The sequence below is a fragment of the Polypterus senegalus genome, chromosome 17 (assembly GCF_016835505.1).
Source record: "Polypterus senegalus isolate Bchr_013 chromosome 17, ASM1683550v1, whole genome shotgun sequence".
Lineage (NCBI taxonomy): Eukaryota > Metazoa > Chordata > Cladistia > Polypteriformes > Polypteridae > Polypterus > Polypterus senegalus.
In genome coordinates, this window is record NC_053170.1 from 70,322,006 (window position 1) to 70,339,508 (window position 17,503).

A 17,503-nucleotide genomic window follows, 5' to 3' on the forward strand; every position below is an offset into this window, starting at 1 on the left:
TTGTGAGTAACTTGGTCTGCAAGTGTTTTGCAAGATGAGCTAAAATTTTTTATAAATTTTAACTTGATAAATGAGCGAGGCCTTGCAATACGAGTAGCATGTATACGCTTTGTCTGCTGAGTGTCACGTGATCATAACTGAGCTAATGGTTATTCTCTTTCTCTCGCTGCAGGATTGTGTGTAATCGTCTCCCATTCTCGGTCTCAGTTCACGTGCCTCACTCATATAGTCAACATCTGTATGAGCGTATACTGTTTACTATAGCATTGTGACCACGTGTGTGTTGTAACGTGTGAGTCCATATCTTGCACCCCAAAACACGAAGCTGAGTTCCAGTACTTTAGCCATACCAACTTTATTCAGCTTGAAACAGGAACAGCGTGGTTATTTATTGTAGCAGGATCTGCCACTAACTATACACAGACACAGCAGTCAGGCAGAGTCATGGCCAGGTTAGTGACCAAGTAATGCTGTGTCCTGCATTTGTTCCTTGTATCACCTATCAATGGCAGGTGCTTATAGCATGTCCGCAATCTTTTCAGATTCACTTTTATGGCGAACTGCTACAGCGATGGGAGCCTGTGGTTGCTTTGGAATGCTCTTCCATGTGTCCTCCCGCTGGGTGTTATCCCAAAAGAGTTTAGAAACCTTACAGTGCATAAAACATTTTTTTATTTTGTGTCCAAATGTAGTGACTCTTCAGGCAAAAGCAACTGTCATTGGATAGGTTCCTTGTTAAGTCACAAAAAAAGAAGATTCCAGTGAGCCAACTGATAGCAGGGATTCTGTTAGTTAGAGTGAAAGTCATCCTACACAATAACTCTCCTCCTCCTTTCTCTCGTCTCCCTCACACCAGCCATGATTCATTTCAAAGGTAAAGTGCGAGTAAATTTGTTTTATGTATTTTTACTTTATTTTTTGAATGAATCATTTTTATATGAATAGTTTTGGGTTGAGGAATGAATCATCTGAGTTTCTATTATTTCTTATGGGGAAATTCACTTTGATATACGAGTGCTTTGGATTACAAGCACGAATCTGGAACGAATTATACTCGCAATCCAAGGATCCACTATATCAGAAAATGTGGACTTTAAGCTTGAAAAAGCATGTTAAAACTTTGCAGTTTTTGGGCTAATAGTTAGGAATATTTTCACAACCTCCATTATACATCTCAGGAGCTCAGAGTACATATCAGTTAATGGTGGCTAGCTTATTTTTTATGCCATTCCTCTCAGTCTGTGCATAAGGCAAAATCAGTTTGTAATATTGTATAGCCCTCTCATTTTGAAAGGTTCATGTCCATTTCATAAGGTTCAACACTTGAAAATTTGTAACAGGAGCATTGCTGGAACATTAAAGCCAGCACATGTGATCAACAAGTTGCTGTACTGTATGTTTAGATCATTTTCTTAGCAGTAGCAAGCCCTGTCAGTTGAGGAGTTACTTGCTACATCAGTATTAGTTTCCTGCTTCCAAGCTGTACACTTCATGAATTGACTCTGCAGTGCATCAGCATTTGTTACATCTTTCAGGCTGACTAGTAAACAGTCTAATTTTAATGTACTTTCTAAGTGTTCCACCCCTAAATTTGGTTGGGCCTGAAAGCAAAGGACCACATATGTATGTGATTTCTGTATGATCTCTGCATAAAGCACAATACATTCAGTGACTTGGTTGTGATGCTGTTTCATTCCAGCAGTCATTAATACTTTGTGGAATATCCTTCATATTTAATCTTCTAAGAAAGCTGATTATAATTACTTCCACTTGTAACTGGTATTGAAGAGCGAATGGAACAGTTCTCCTTTTCCTCTGTCTTTTTTTTATCTATAACAAAGTATGTGTTAATGATTTCCTTATTTATATTGCTGAAAATGATGAGAGGATACTATTCACTTTTGGCATTCTTGCCCTCACTGCCTTAGTTGCCTTACAGCTAATGTTTATCTTTCTTGTTTTGTAGACTTACCACACAATTTTCCTATATTACTCACTAATGCATGTGTGTGCAGATACATTAAGCAAAAGCTGCAACAGGAGGTTGAGTATAATATTCTCATGAGAATCTGACTTTGTACTTTGATGACCTGTTGTGTCATATTCAACCTGTTGTTAATTATTCTGGTACCCACATAACCAGCGTATCCTTGAAATTCATCATTTAGGGTACACAGCACCACACCCACATCCCCATGTAGTTTAAAAAAAATCCATGCACAATGAGCAATTATAAACCTAGAGCATGTTGCTACATCTGACATAATTTTTTTGTTGTGCTGCTCTCACAAACCAGCGCAAATGCATCAAGTACACAGGCTTTAGGTAAGGGTTACAGCAGTCTGGAGAACTATAAGCAGCTGTCTTTAAAAGTGACACCAAAGTTGAGACCATCCATGAAGGCCTAGGTCTTTTGTTTTTATGAAATTGTGTTTTATCAAGAAAATATTGCATGGACCAAAGATTGGAAGTATCTGGTTGTCCACTGGCCTTCCAAGTCTGTACTTTGGTTGTTAGGAATTAAAAACTGGTAGTCCGGGTGTTGGGACTACTGATTTATTCACCCCTATGTTCTGGGTTTTGACAGTAGCTTGTACACTGTTGTGTTATTTTATTAAGGCCAATATACATTTTTGGTTTGTCATGGTAAGAGTGAATCCTTCTTGTCAGTTATCAAGTTTTTTGACCTGTTGTTCTTCTGTTAAATTTGCTGCAAGCGTACAATGTAGCAGCTCTATTATTGTTAGTAATGTTGTTTTCTGTAACTTTTGCTGAGTGATTATAATAGGCAGGACATCTTGGTACTTGGTGCTTTATTTTAATCTAGCTTGATATTTAAATTGGTGTCTCTAACAATCAGAATCCATATTCTATCCATAAGTAGGTGGATCATGATTGCTAAATTATTTAATAAGGAAGCTTTTGTCACAATGATAACATGGTGTTTAACTTTGGACAGTGTTTACAAATTTAAGATAAATACTTTGTTATGCTATACATATAGTTGATACTGATATAGACTGATAAGTATGGTAATTTATTGTATCGCTCTCCAGAGACTTCCTGAAGACAAATCTTGATTGGAACTTTTTCCCTACTGACTTAAAATTAACACACGTTTCTGAGGCAAGGAAAGTAGCAAGATTTGAAACATAATTTCTATATTTGTGGGAATAGTATAAATAAATAAATAATGTTGAAATACGGAACATTCAATTGTTTAAATTGGTAATTTTGTTCTTAATTCCTAACACAAAGTAACTGTCAAGCATACACTCTAAACTCAATACACCATTTAAAAACTAAGTTGGTGTAAGAGAATCAGTAAATTAAACACATTAAAACTTTATATTGGAGCCCTTAACATTCTTTAATTATTCTCTGGGCACATATTTTTCATTTACTGTAGTAGGTTTGCAAAGCTGAAATAATTGTAAAAAGATATAAAACTAGCTAATGTGTGCCAGCTCACTTTATTTTAAACAAGTTTGTTTACGGAGTCTCAGGAATAGAGTAGAAAATCCTCTGTTGAAACAGACAAAAAAAAGGATATCTCCCATATATTTTTGCAAATATGTGTTTCACTGAAACATAATAAAATGCACCTATGCATTATTTAAAACAATAACTACTAAAGTTACTACATGAAAGAAAAATATTGATATTTTGCAGAAAATTATATTGATATGGATTTTAATATATACTCTATCTACAGGAGAACCTTCTCTTATAGGAGGAATAAATTCACAGGGTATAGTGGAACATTACATCCATCCATCCATTATCCAACCCGCTACATCCTAACTACAGGGTCATGGGGGTCTGCTGGAGCCAATCCATATATAACAAAAGTTCCTTAGACAGTATAGTGTATTTGGTCTTATATTTGTAGAATTCGTATGGCCAAAAGCTGGTGAACACCTGATATTTTTGGACACCTCATTCTAAAACCATGGGCATTAATATGGAGTAACTGCAGTATCCCCCAAATTGACAGAGTTATAACAGTTTTCATTTGTACCTATTCAACTAAAACAACATTTGTGAGGTTAGGTGCTGATGTTGGACGAGAAGACTTCCCAAATGTTTCTGATAAGGCTGAGATCAGGACTCGATGCAGGCCACTCAAGTTGCTCCACACCAAACTTGTCGAACCATGTCTTTAGCTACATTGATTGAAAGAACTTTATTTGTCCCCAAGGTAAATCTGGCTTTTTACAGAAACTCTTTAAATAAATAGCTAGATAAGTTAGTAAATAAATAAATAAATATACACACAGTCATTATGTAGACACATTGCTATTGGTATAAAGAAGTCCATGTAACGTTTCATTACATACTTCTGGTGAACAATTCGTTGGCTGAAAGTCCTCATTGTTAGTGTTTCAGAGTGAAGATGTGTAGCATTGTTCATAATGGCACTAAGCTTTTTTTTTTTAGCTGTCTCCTTTGCTACTTCCTCCAGGGGTCCAGACTGTGTCTCATAGCTGAGCCTGTTCTTTTAATTAGCTTGATAATTTGGTGGTATTCTCTTGAGGCGGTGTTACCATTCCAGAGCACCACCATGTAGAAAATTGCACTGGCCATCACAGAGTTATAGAAGGTGTGAAGGAGGTCACTTCCCACATTAAAGGAATTCAGTCTCCTAAGAAAAAAAAGTCTGCTCAGCCCTTTTGTATTTAGTTTCTCTGTATTCCATGACAGTTCAACCTGTCATTAATGTGGACCTCGTCTACATCCACTCCTTGAATTGTGAACAGACATACTGTACAAGCTGTTTGGTGTTGTGAAAGTTAATAACCAATTCCTTGGTTTTGCTGATGTTAAGATGTAAACAATTCTCTGCACCAAGAAGCTAAATTTTCCACTTGACTTCTATACTCTGTCTAATCCCCTTTATTAATTTCTGCAAGTGGCACGACCTGGTGTTATATTTATAGCCTGAGGTGTACACAGTAAAGAAACGAGGAGACAGGACTGTTCCCTATGGTAGGTACTTCAGTGTGGCTCACATCAGTATCTGAAACACAGTCATTAAGTCTCACAAACTGTGGTCTGCCTGACAGGTAATCCATTATCCAGGACACCATTTTCTACTCTGTAGTCATTAGGTGAAGAGGCTCCTGCCTTCTTTGGAATAGGAACAATACAGCAGCACTTTCTGAAGCCTTATGGAACAGACTGGACAGGTGATAAAGGACACCACAAAGTTGGTCAGCACAGGCCTTAAGAACTCAAGGACAGACTTCATCTGGTCATACAGCTTTTCCTGTGTGTAGCTGCTTCAGTTCTCCACTTTCTTGGTTTTCAGCTATGGATAGCCCGCACTGATGGTCAGAGGTGGGCTTGTCACTAGCCATTCCAGTTAATGTGGTATGGGCCTGATTTTGTGCACAAGGGCACAGTCATGCTGCAACAGAAAAGTGCCTTCTCCACACTGTTGGCACACAGTTGAAAGTGCAGAATTGATTAAAATGTCTTTGTATGCCGTAGCATATTAACTGTACTGTTAACTGGAGTCAAGGGACCAAGCCCAAACCCCGAAAAACAGGCCCAGACCATTAACCCTCCTTCACCAAACTTTACAATAGGCACTATTGTCTATGATGTCTATAAAGTAGAGTTCTCCTAGCATCCATTAAAACCAGATTTGTCCATCAGGCTTTCAATAGTGAAACAGGATTCATCACTTCAGAGAACATTTTTCCAGTGTCCAGTGGAGGTATGCTTTACATTGCTACATCCAACACTTGGTATTGGACAATGTGACTTTATGTTTGCATCTGCTTGTCCATGGAAGCCCATTTTTTTGAAGCTCCCAACACATGGTTCTTGTGCTGATGCTTTCAGAAGCAATTTGGAACTCTGTTGTGAGTGATGCATGAGAGATCAGGCAATTTTTATGCATTATGTGCTTCAGCTTTTGCTCTGTGAGTTTGCATGGTCTATCACTTTGTGGCTGAGCTGTTGTTGCTCCTAGAAGCTTCCACCTCACAATAATGGCACTTACACTTGACTGTGAAGATCTGCCAGAGCAGAGATTCCACATAGTGATTATAGCAAAGGTCACATCCTATGACAGTGCCACATTTAAAATCACTGAGCTCTTCCATACGACCAGTTATGCTGCCAGTGCTTGATTTTATGCATCTGTTCACAGTCTGACATCTGGGAGTTTGATGTAATTGGTGTTCTGCAATGAGGCCATTGTAGAAGGAACACCTTCATGTTATCTTTGTGAGTGACGAACATGAGTATCTGTGCTGATGATACTTCTTAATCCATCCATCCTCCAACCCGCTTTATCCTAACTACAGGGTCACGGGAGTCTGCTGGAGCCGATCCCAGCCAACACAGGGCGCAAGGCAGTAAACAACTCCCGGGCAGGCACCAGCACACACTAGAGACAATTTAGGATCGCCAATGCACCTAACCTGCATGTCTTTGGACTGTGGGAGGAAACCAGAGCACCCAGATGAAACCCACGCAGACACAGGGAGAACATGCAAACTCCACACAGGGAGGACCTGGGAAGCGAACCCGGGTCTCCTAACTTCAAGGCAGCAGCGCTACCCACTGCGCCACAGTGCTTCCCTAGTTCTTAATCCTATTGTTATAAATCCTAAGCTTCTCTTCTTGCCTCTACTTTTGCCATCATTATTTGCTAGTTTGTGGCTTGCAGTTGCAGCTGCCATATCTGTTCCCCAATGCTTTGTAGTGCTTCAAGCATTTTCTGTATATTCAGCTGTTCACTCATCTCTGCCATGAAATCCTGCTGACTGTGTCATTGTAAATGCTGTAAGTAGGAGGCAGTCAAAATGTCAGGAAGGTTTGGGCCACCACAGGCTACTTTGTTTACACTAGATGTTAAATTCTCCATCCTGGCAATAAAGAGTGAAGAAGGTGTTGACTCCATTTTCTCTTACGCCCATGGTTTATCCAAAATTAAGATCTCTTCCTGCTGTTGGGTTCTTTTATGTTAGAAGTTTAAACTCTTCAGTATGTGTACTATCGAATGTCAGCTTACACAAATATGTATATGTAGCCAGCAACTAGGTAGTTTTTATCAAGGCAATAGAGGACACCAGGAACAACATTAAAATACATTTTATTTACATTACTTTTAATAAAGTCACTACACCTGATCTGGTGATGCATTCTCCCTTCAGGCTCCTTCCTAAATTGACAGACGAAAAGACTCCATAAATAGGCATTAAGAACCTGCATACCCTACTGTCTGTACTATATATACAGATATGAAGAAATTTGTGTCAGCACGTATCTACAATAAACAAATATTTAATACATAGGTAAATGTTTATTCCCACACTGTAAAAAAAAATAGAGATACAAAGCTTCTGCAGTATAGCATTTCACTACCATCTCTGTTTCCAGACTTCTGGGTTCAAAGCCTTTCCTAGTCTTTGTCTTTGTGGTCTTCACACAGTCTTCCCCTGCTTACATGTATAGTCTTCCCACATACCCAAAGATCAGTGTTAAATTAATTCTTGATTATATACAAAATATGCAAAAAAAATGCCACTTAAATAACATTTGAAAAACATGGCTAGAAAATGTGCTATTCATATAACCTTGTCCATAGAGGCTTTCTCTAGTCCTTACTATTGTGTCTAGACCGTCATTTGTCAGAGCAGTACTATGGGAGCACACACCACAGTGGACTTTAACCTTTTGCTGCCAGTATAATATTCATATCTGCACTCTTAATCATGTGCTGTAATATGTCTAATGTGAAGAGTGGGTTGATGGTTCTCAGCACTCTGTGTGAACTCTTCTTTTTGGTTGCCTGCTTAGAATGAAACCGATCACATAATTTGTTATTTGTGTACCTGTTTTCAGTGTATTTGTGAATGTTGGCTAAACCCCACAGAAATCTTCAAGTGTACTTATGAAATCTAAATCACCAAAAGACGGTGTGACCACTTCTTTCGGACATGGCAGGGTAATAAAAAATAGAATTTTCAAAAGAAAAAATAATCTACAGAAGACTTGAAGAACTGATTGGTAAAAATTAATGATACCCACTTATATATTCCAATTCAAAATTTTGTTATATTGCCCTCAGACATGCAGTTTTCATAGTCCTCAATCACAAATATTATAGCTTTTAGACATTAACTTGCAGAGCATTTGCAGGGCATGGGGTAATGAGGAAACTGTTACAACAGTTACACCGAGGGCTTGACTCCTGCAGTCACATTTTCTAGAAATGATTGCTATGTCAAATCAGATCATCCCTTGAGCTTTCAAAGTAATGTGTCAGAGTGAAGCGGGACATTTCTGAAATAGCAACATGACATTCTTTTACATATATATATATATATATATATATATATATATATATATATATATATATATATATATATATATATATATAAACATACACGTAGATTTTATATAAAATATGTTTATTGTTCTTTTCATTTCAGAGTCAGAAGATGCCTCAAACTTTGTAATAGGAGCTGTTTTGTACCGCACACTGGGACTGATTCTGCCAGCACCAAGGTAATATGCCAAACAAAAATATAGACAGATTTTCTTTGATTGAAGTCAGCCAGCTGGGTCATTTGTGCTTCTGATAAATAGGAAAAACAGATCTGACTGAAGCATTCACATGATGGGCATGAATCAAGGCGTGAATTAGTGGTAAACCAATGAAGAGAGACGCACAACTACGGGGTTCAACTAAAGGGTTTATTTTAGAGGGAGTCATTCGTAATTCAGCACTCTGTAACACCTTATCCTAACTTTTATTTTTTTCGTTGATAAACATTTACAATAGACGAATACATTTAGATTTTGATTAGATGTTTGAAAAAAAGATCTACATTTATTGAATAAACAATTTCTAAAGATGTAAAAAAGCATTATTTATTGTTTCTGAATGACTTCTTAATATGTTTTGTTGCTGATATAAATTATCACATAATAACATGTATAATGTACATAAAATAATAAGTGCAATATAACATTTGTGAGTTTTTATTAGTAAAAAGTACATTTTCCCAGTATTCTATTATAAAACCAAACAATGCTACTTAAATACTTCCAGTTTTTAAAGTGCTGTGTAAGGTTTTGTTTTATTGCTTGTTACATTTTTGCATTTAAAGTTACTTTAAAGTAATTCAGGTTAAACCAATTGCTTCTAAGTTTTGTTTTGTTGAATAACAGAATAGACATCAGAACTGACATCAGGAATGATTAAAAAATAACTACTATAATGCAGATCAAAACAGAAAATTAATCTTGCCAGTTGTTTGAAATTCTTCAGCTACCTTGTCATTTTTCTTTTCTCTTCCTTTTTTCCTCATTTGTCTGCTTTGGTAATTTTTCCTGCCCTTGTCTATTTCTATTTTGTCATTCAGCTCTTTCTCAAATTACACCTCAGTTTCTATTTTTGTCTGTTTCCTCTTGACCACCTCTGCCTAATGCCAAATCACAACTTCGCCAGTATGACATCTGCCTAAAGATTACTGCTTGATGCTCTTAATTAGCAGAACATATTTTAAATAAGGAAGATGCAAAGGCATTTCAAGACAGGTGATTAGCAGTCATTTAGAATTTGCTCATTCTCATTAGTGGTCCAGTATTTTGTGTGAGACAATTCCAGCAATGGTAGCTAAATTTAACTCTCATTGTTGTGTGATCAGGATTCTTGTGTAATTCAAATTACCATGAAATGAGTCATACTTCGTTATCAGTCATCTAACATAAGGAGCCTAAGACACAGACAATATGTGCAATTATGCTCCCTTAAACCTGAAGCTGTTCTGTTTTTAAACAAACACTATTGCTGTGCATACTAAATACTAGAACACATGTCTGCTGGTCTGTTATTATTTATACGGTTTTTATGAAGGTAATTTAGATACTCCAATACATAACCCAACAATGTTTAAGAAAGATAGATAGACAGATTCCCCATTCAGTATTATTTCAGTACTTTTACATCCGGAGGTGCCCAAGGGAAAAAATGACTTCTGATTTGTTACTCAGCCCAGTACTCATCACTTTATGTAGCCACTAACAGTATTTGTTTTAGGGTCATAAATGGTGTGTTTATCTCAGGAATAGAAATGACTAGCAGTATTTGGTCATTTTAATACCATGAAAGATCAATATGAACTTGCCATCTTATCAAACCTGAAATAATACATAAAGTATCAGAAGTCTTAATGTTAATTGATAATGAAGCACATACGGAGTAAATATGTGCATGCCAGTCCTTCTTCAGTTTAAATACTGAATATTGTCACAAGTTTTCTTATGCATCCACCTGTTGGACAGATGGCCTAGTGGCCTCCTGGCAGTCCTCCATGGTTTCTTTCTGTCTTTCTCAGTAGAAGTTAAGCACTTCTTGTATTTGCCTCCAGGAACAGATATTACTCTGCTTACTTTCTGAGCACCACCAAAGTCAATTGTCTTCCAGGATGCCCCCCATCTTCCTTCACTGGCATTTTTGAAGAAGGGTATGTGTGGCAAAGCTTACTCAGATCTTTATATACAGGGACTGTGCAAAATTCAAACTGTTATTGTTCATCATTAGGAAAACTATCATGGACAGGGATCTCTCTCAGATTAAATATTCTTAGGTGGACAAATAAAATAGAAGAAATATGAAAGAGCAATTAAAGAGAGAAGCAGTCTTAGTCTATGTTGCATATTTTCCAATAAATGTAAACATTGTTCATGAATGCTGACAGGAGGGTTTGTATCCTGTTCTGATTGGACATAGTTGCGCATTGTGGGATCCTAAATACCTTGTTTGTGGGCTACTAGTTGAGAGTATGCAGGAAGATTTTAGTCTTCAAACATATTTTCAGGGAACATTTTCATTGTTTTGAGTTTATATCATTTGCATGCTACTTTCCTAGGAAAAAAAAGTGATCAAGTGATCATATACAGTAGCAGTGTGGTGGGCCATGTAGCATGGCTGCCTGAGTAAGGATCAGTCTTAGAGAGAAATGCCAAAATACACAGTGGGGTCCTGACAGCACACCCTAGCTTGTGTAAATCATTCTTTTACTATATTGGATTGTTGGTTTATGCTATTGAAGGAAAGGTACTCGTTCAAAATTACTATAATTTTAAAGCAGGGGATAATGTAAAATGGATTGAAATGGAATGATTCTAAATTGTCCCTAGTGTGTGCTTGGTGTGTTTGTGTGTGTGTGCGCACCCTGCAGGGGGCTGGCGCCGAGCCTGGGGTTTGTTTCCTGCCTTGTGCCCTGTGTTGGCTGGGATAGGCTCCAGCAGACCCCCGTGACCCTGTAGTTAGGATATAGCGGGTTGGATAACGGATGGATGGATGGAATGAAATAAAACTTAGTAATGCTTTTTCATGCTTGCCATTGTAATATGTGTGAAAAACAAAAACGTGAAATTAGTAAAGAGGTGTCTTCCAGTTAGGATAATCCTGTGTAATGGCAACTGATGTGAAGGGAATGGGAATTCCAATGCCACCTTCAACATTGCTGCCTCATGTACTCATGAGGAGACAGCCTAATGAGTGGAGGTTTGCTGGGAGCATGGGTCATCTTTTGAGTCAGCTAATTCCTTAATCCGGAAAGTGATTCCCTGCACTTCTACAAACACTTTCCCCTGGGGTCACCTTTAAACCTTTCCCTATAAACTATGTAGAATGATCACACATTGGAGACATGTGTTCACTGGAGCATTGTGTCTTTTATAACTACAGCTTAATAGTGTGATAGTATGATTGCGAGCATTATCATTCAATTCAGTGGAGTTCCAAATGCTGTTAGATCATAATACAAAAGTATAAATTAACAACATATAACCATGGCATTGCAGCCTAAATGTGTACTGCCCTATTTCATCTGGCATTCTAAGCAAGATTTACTGTGAAACAAGGCCTCCTTTCTGTGCATCCAAGTAGCTAAGGTGACCTAAACAAATGCCTCAGGCATTCACTTCATTGTAGAGATAAGGGCTATAGCTGTGAATTAAAAGCAGCTTGTGCGACCTGACACTTACATAAAAAAAATAAAATAAACAAATACTAAAACCTAAAAAAGGTGGTACATTGTACCTTAACAATAGCCCATCTCTTGGGATTTAAACAGCAAAATAACATTGTATCATTTTGTGGGTTTTCAGAGCCGGAAGCCATTAGTGCAGCACTACTACCGTTAAGCTAAATTAAACATATATTGACAAAAACAGAAAATATTTTTGACAATTTTATAACTAAATTTTGGAAATGCGTGATACCTGCTTTTCCTTTTTCTCAATGTACTCAAAACACACACAACATGAGTGCTTGGCAAGAAAGAAGAAACATAACCGAATTTAAGGCAAACCACAAGAATGTAGTAATCTGTTTATGTAGCAAAACCAGTTAGTTGACAACTTATATCATCAGGAGAAGATGTATTCAGAAGAGAGCAGAGGGCTGTAAGTGTTATCTGTCTCAGGGTACTTTGCGAGAAAGCATATCTGGCAAGAAGTTCCATAATATCTGTTTGACTATGACCAGCTTTCCTGGTCATCCAAGGCTCATTCCACAAGAACTGAGAGACATTGTGCGTTTTCACATCATTTGGAAAAGGGCCAATTAAAAGGAAGCCTTAGGCTGAGCAGAGATTTTGTGGGAATTGAAGATTATAAGTAGACTTACCAGATAGGAGTTTGTAACTGAATCCTAGCAGTAGTAGGATGCCAGTGAAAAGACAGAAGCAAAGCATTTATGCTTGTGTAGCAAGGGGCAGAATATGCCAGATTGGACAGCCCTATTCTGAGTTGTTTGGAAATGATGAATAGTAGTAGATGGGAATTACATAGGCTTGCCATAATTACTGGATATACTCTATATAGCATATGTTTACAATAGCATGATTCTGTGATCTCAACCAAATGAGATAAAGCATTGCCAATTTATAGTGTCTCTCCTGAAGATTATATTTGGAATACAGAGTACATCTGGAGGATTCATTACGCAGCTCATTATTACACCTTATGTGTTATGAGTTTTACTCTTTAAAAGTGTTTTATGAGTTGTGACCAAGGAACAGACTGAGGGCAATAATAAAGAATGCTGGGGGTACTCACTGGGCTACCCCTTTTCATAAGCTCTTAAAATAACTAGGGCACAAACAGGTTCATTGTAGCTGAATCATAACTAAGGTAGTGTCAACTGATGCTTTAGGTTCAAATGAACACCATCTTCTAGGGGACGCCTGCTTTTATGTGGAAGGGAAGTGGTCACCTAAGGGTGATGTCGGTATGTCTACTGTGATGCAAAGAAAAAAATGCCATTATTGACAGTACCCCCTCTTTGCCTGAAGCGGTAGTGCTTACAACATCAGAGGCAGGAAGATAGCCCCTAGGAGTAAATGTGTGACATGGCCACCCCTTAACCCAGTCCCAGAGGGGCAGGCATACCTAGCTGTGAGGTTGCCGGCCTAGTGTGACAAACTTGTAGGGCTACAGGTTCAAAAACCACCATGTTACTCAAGGGTTGGAGTCGCTATGGGAACACAACCACTGCAAGTTCTAGCCAGTGATTGGACACAAAGACGAATTCTCTGGACAACAGGTAGTAATGCAATTAGGTGTTTTGCCAATTTGATGTCCAGGGCCTACCACTCAAATGACTTGTACCTGGTCTCCTTCTCCTCCAATTTCTGACTGCGGTACATAATGGGGTGTTTGACTCCTTTGACAACTTGGCTCTACACAGCACCCAGGCTACTAACTCAAGTGTCAGTCTTTTAGGAGTTAGGAGTAAGCAGAATCTGAAATGACATTAGGGCTGACTTTAGGCCACTAAATGCTGCTTTTGTTTGACGACTCCACACAACCAAGTTCGAAGAACACTTTCAATTAAGCTTTGTTAAAGGCTCCGCACTGCTATGTAGTCTAAAATAGGGCAGGAAGGGTCTCCCCCATCCTTCTTTTATGAGGTCCTGCAAGATCCCAGTCTCATCCATCCGCCCGAACTACCTTTGTAAACATATGTTTGAGTATCTGGTAAAAGCGCTCAAGTAGACTTTCTGTTTGCAGGTGATAGATGGATGTTTTGAGATGGGTAACATGAAGGATGTTAGCAATCTCCTTGAATTGCACAGACTTGAAAACTGTCCCCTGGTCTGTGGGGACCAACTGGTGTAAAGAACTCCACCAGTTCCTGGGCAATAGTCTTAAAACTGTCCAGTCTCAAGGGGATGGCTTCGGGTTACTGGGTGGCTTAATCAACAATAACTAGAATGTATTTGTGTCAGTGTCCCAAAAGCTTAAGCAGATCAATGACATCAACCCTGATCTGCTCAAATTTAAATATCAATCAAAGCAGCGGGATGAGAGGTGTACAGTGTCAACAGTGAATTTGATTCAGTTGTGATTCCTGACAAGACCTGGAACAGCAATTTATTGCTTTGTGAATGTCAGGTCAATAGAATCCAGTGGAGATGCTTTTGAGCATTTTTCTTTTGAAAATTCAGGTGAACCCCCAAAGGTGGGTGTGGGCCATGTCAACAAACCTCACAATGGTACAGCTGCAAGAGGAGAGCAGGGAATGAAAATGAAGCCAATAACTTTTTTTATAACCATTGCCACTGTCAAGAATTGGTCACCTATCAATCCTGTTTATGAAAATCCCTTTTATGTCCCTTCTCTATGAAAATATGAGATTAAAAATGTTTCTAGGCCACTGGTACAATTACATGGGGTAAGTAATATTAAAAAAATATAGTTTTTGGGTGGAATAATCCTTTAATTACTGGCATAAAAGATTGTTTTCATGATTAAAGATAAATACAATGAGTTGAATATTTCTTTTTGAAGCTTTCTTTCAAGTTTTAAAATGTCCAACTTTCCCATTTGTCTACAAATTACAGTTTTCATTTTGACTTAAGTATTTGAATTAGCCTCTTTTTGGTATTTGACCTTTTACTGGCATCTGTTATTGGCACTTCATCTACAATTCATCTCCTAGTCCTTTATTCCTTTTTCATTCCTTCTCTTCTTAACCTTTGGCCAGAATATTATGAACTGAAAAATACCCTAATACATTGCACCCAATGCTACTGAGATAACTTCTGTTCCACCTTTAGATTAAGCGGTGTTTGAAAATGTTACATATATCTTAAAGTTTGTGTAATGTAAGTGGCCACTGTGGTAATTTAACATCTTATTAAAGAAAGAATCATCGTCTAACACGACAAATCAGTAATCAGGCAGGAGAAAAGATGTTCATTGCATCTTTTAATTATTCCTTGGCAAAATACCTTAGAATGGGTGGCACGGTGGCGCATTGGTAGCGCTGCTGCCTCGCAGTTAGGAGACCCGTGTTCGTTCGTGGAGTTTGCATGTTCTCCCCGTGTCTGCATGGGTTTCCTCCGGGCACTCCGGTTTCTTCCCACAGTCCAAAGACATGCAGGTTAGGTGGATTGGTGATTCTAAATTGGCCCTAGTGTGTGCTTGGTGTTTGTGTGTGTCCTGTGGTGGGTTGGCACCCTGCCCGGGATTGGTTCCTGCCTTGTGCCCTGTGTTGGCTGGGATTGGGTCCAGCAGACCCCTGTGACCCTGTGTTCGGATTCAGCGGGTTGGAAAATGGATGGATGGATGGAAAATACCTTAGAGGGAGCATTCTTCAGAAGTCTGTTACAGTATGGTTAGAATGATCCGAGAAACAAAAAATAGAGGTTCATTTTAAAAACTTTTGAATTTACATGCAGTGTCAATCAATGCATACATTTCACTTTGGTTGGCTTGTTGGGTTATACCCAAGTGACTTATATAAAGTAAAAGTCTATTATATTACAGTATATTCTGGTTCTTCTTATACTTTTTAGTTGAGTCACCACCTTTGAAATTTCTATGCATATAACAACTGTCCATTCTGGTTGTTTTACAGGACATCTGCTGATTTCTTAGTCATCTCTTAGTCACCTTTCAGTACATTTTGTTGTTCATTTGACCTTTATCTGGTTTCCTGATATGCCTGCAAAGGTTTCTGACATTTATTACCTCTTTATTCTATTTCTTTAAGATGAAAGGTATGTTACCCCAAAATTATTCTTCCACACCATATAGAATAGAGTACAGTTATTTTGAAGTTTGTTTAAGTTTAACCAGCCAAGAGTCAGACAATTTGAATTTCATTTACTAAGAAATACTGTACGACTGTAAAATCATATACTCAGGAGTCAATTGTTTTTCTTCAGTAGTTGCCCCCCCCCCATACTTTTTACTTTACTGGTCATTGAGTTCCTTCATCCATAACACATTCTTAAATGCTCTCTTTCTCCCTCTTTCTCACACTATCTTTATATAATGTAGGCTCAAAAGTAAAGACAGCATGCAATCAATTAAAGCTGGCATTAAACAGGTTGCCTCTGTGGGTGTCAATTTATATGAACAGAAAATCACAGGGAATAACCAACTCCACATTTCATTCATGGCCATTAAGCAACTTTCCAAATCTCATTTTGCACGTCAAAAGTACCATAAAGTTGCCCAATTTTGGAAGCCAATCAGCATGGAGAAAACCAGAATAAGATGTAGAACACTGTGAAAATAGACATGAATCATTGAACTAATAACTCTGGTAGCTCTAACGTTTGCGACTTTCCTATGTTTGCATAATCCAAAATACTTGCTTTCTTTCTTTGCTTGGAGTCACCATTGTGCTTCCCTTTTTGAGGGCACTGTATATATTGTACTACAAAGAATTCTTTGGCCTTTAACTTGTACGGACACAAGGCCCTATGCCTTGTAACTTGAAACAAAACAAATTAAACCGGTGTAATTTTGTAATGGATTGCTGACAGTTGTAGGGTCCTTTAATAGAGCTTACTGCGGGTGAAAGACTACACAACTGCGCGTAACTGCTGATAACGGGACTTGCTGCCCCTGTCTGCAACTCTGTAATTTCCTTAGGAGTATGTGAATGAAGGCTAACACTGAAAATAGCAGAGAGAGTTATGAAGTGATGCTGGTCTCAGTTAAAGCGTGGCCACATTAAATACTTTGTGAATCCATTAGTGATATTTTCAGTGAACTGCTTGGGCATGCTGCCCACTTCTAGTACCACTGATCTCCTTGGTCATGTCTGCCCTGTTTTCACACACATTGTTCATTATACCTATAGCTCTTTCATACTGCTTTAACTTTGATTCATTCACATGTTCAACTAAGAAGCATATTCTCTTTGTTTTACTTGCTGATCATTCTATTTCTGCTTCCACTATGGATTTTCTGTTTGATGCCTCAGTGTTAAAAATGTGGTCTATGATGAAATCTTAATTTCATGAATTTACTGCAACCAAAGATTTGATCAAAGTTTTCTTATTGTCTTTGGTATGTCTGTGCATGATATGTGTACTTTGTTAAAGTACATTGTCCTAAATCATCTCTTCTGCTTCTCTCTATTATTATTTACTGCAGGATTTTCATGGCAGCTGTAGATTCCTCTGTACAAAGCACACAAGACTGTTCACACAACATAACAGAATGTTTA

General features: G+C 38.0%; 1 protein-coding gene across 10 annotated transcripts in view; it reads left to right on the plus strand.

Annotated features, from left to right (window-relative positions):
- adgrb2 (adhesion G protein-coupled receptor B2) overlaps positions 1 to 17,503 on the plus strand; it is a 1,037,854-nt gene that overhangs the window by 558,086 nt on the left and 462,265 nt on the right. For all 10 annotated transcript variants that reach the window (XM_039740905.1, XM_039740908.1, XM_039740904.1 and 7 more), the window contains one exon: positions 8,451 to 8,526. In XM_039740905.1, the coding sequence (XP_039596839.1) occupies positions 8,451 to 8,526 (76 nt within the window). The remainder of the gene's footprint in view (positions 1 to 8,450; positions 8,527 to 17,503) is intronic.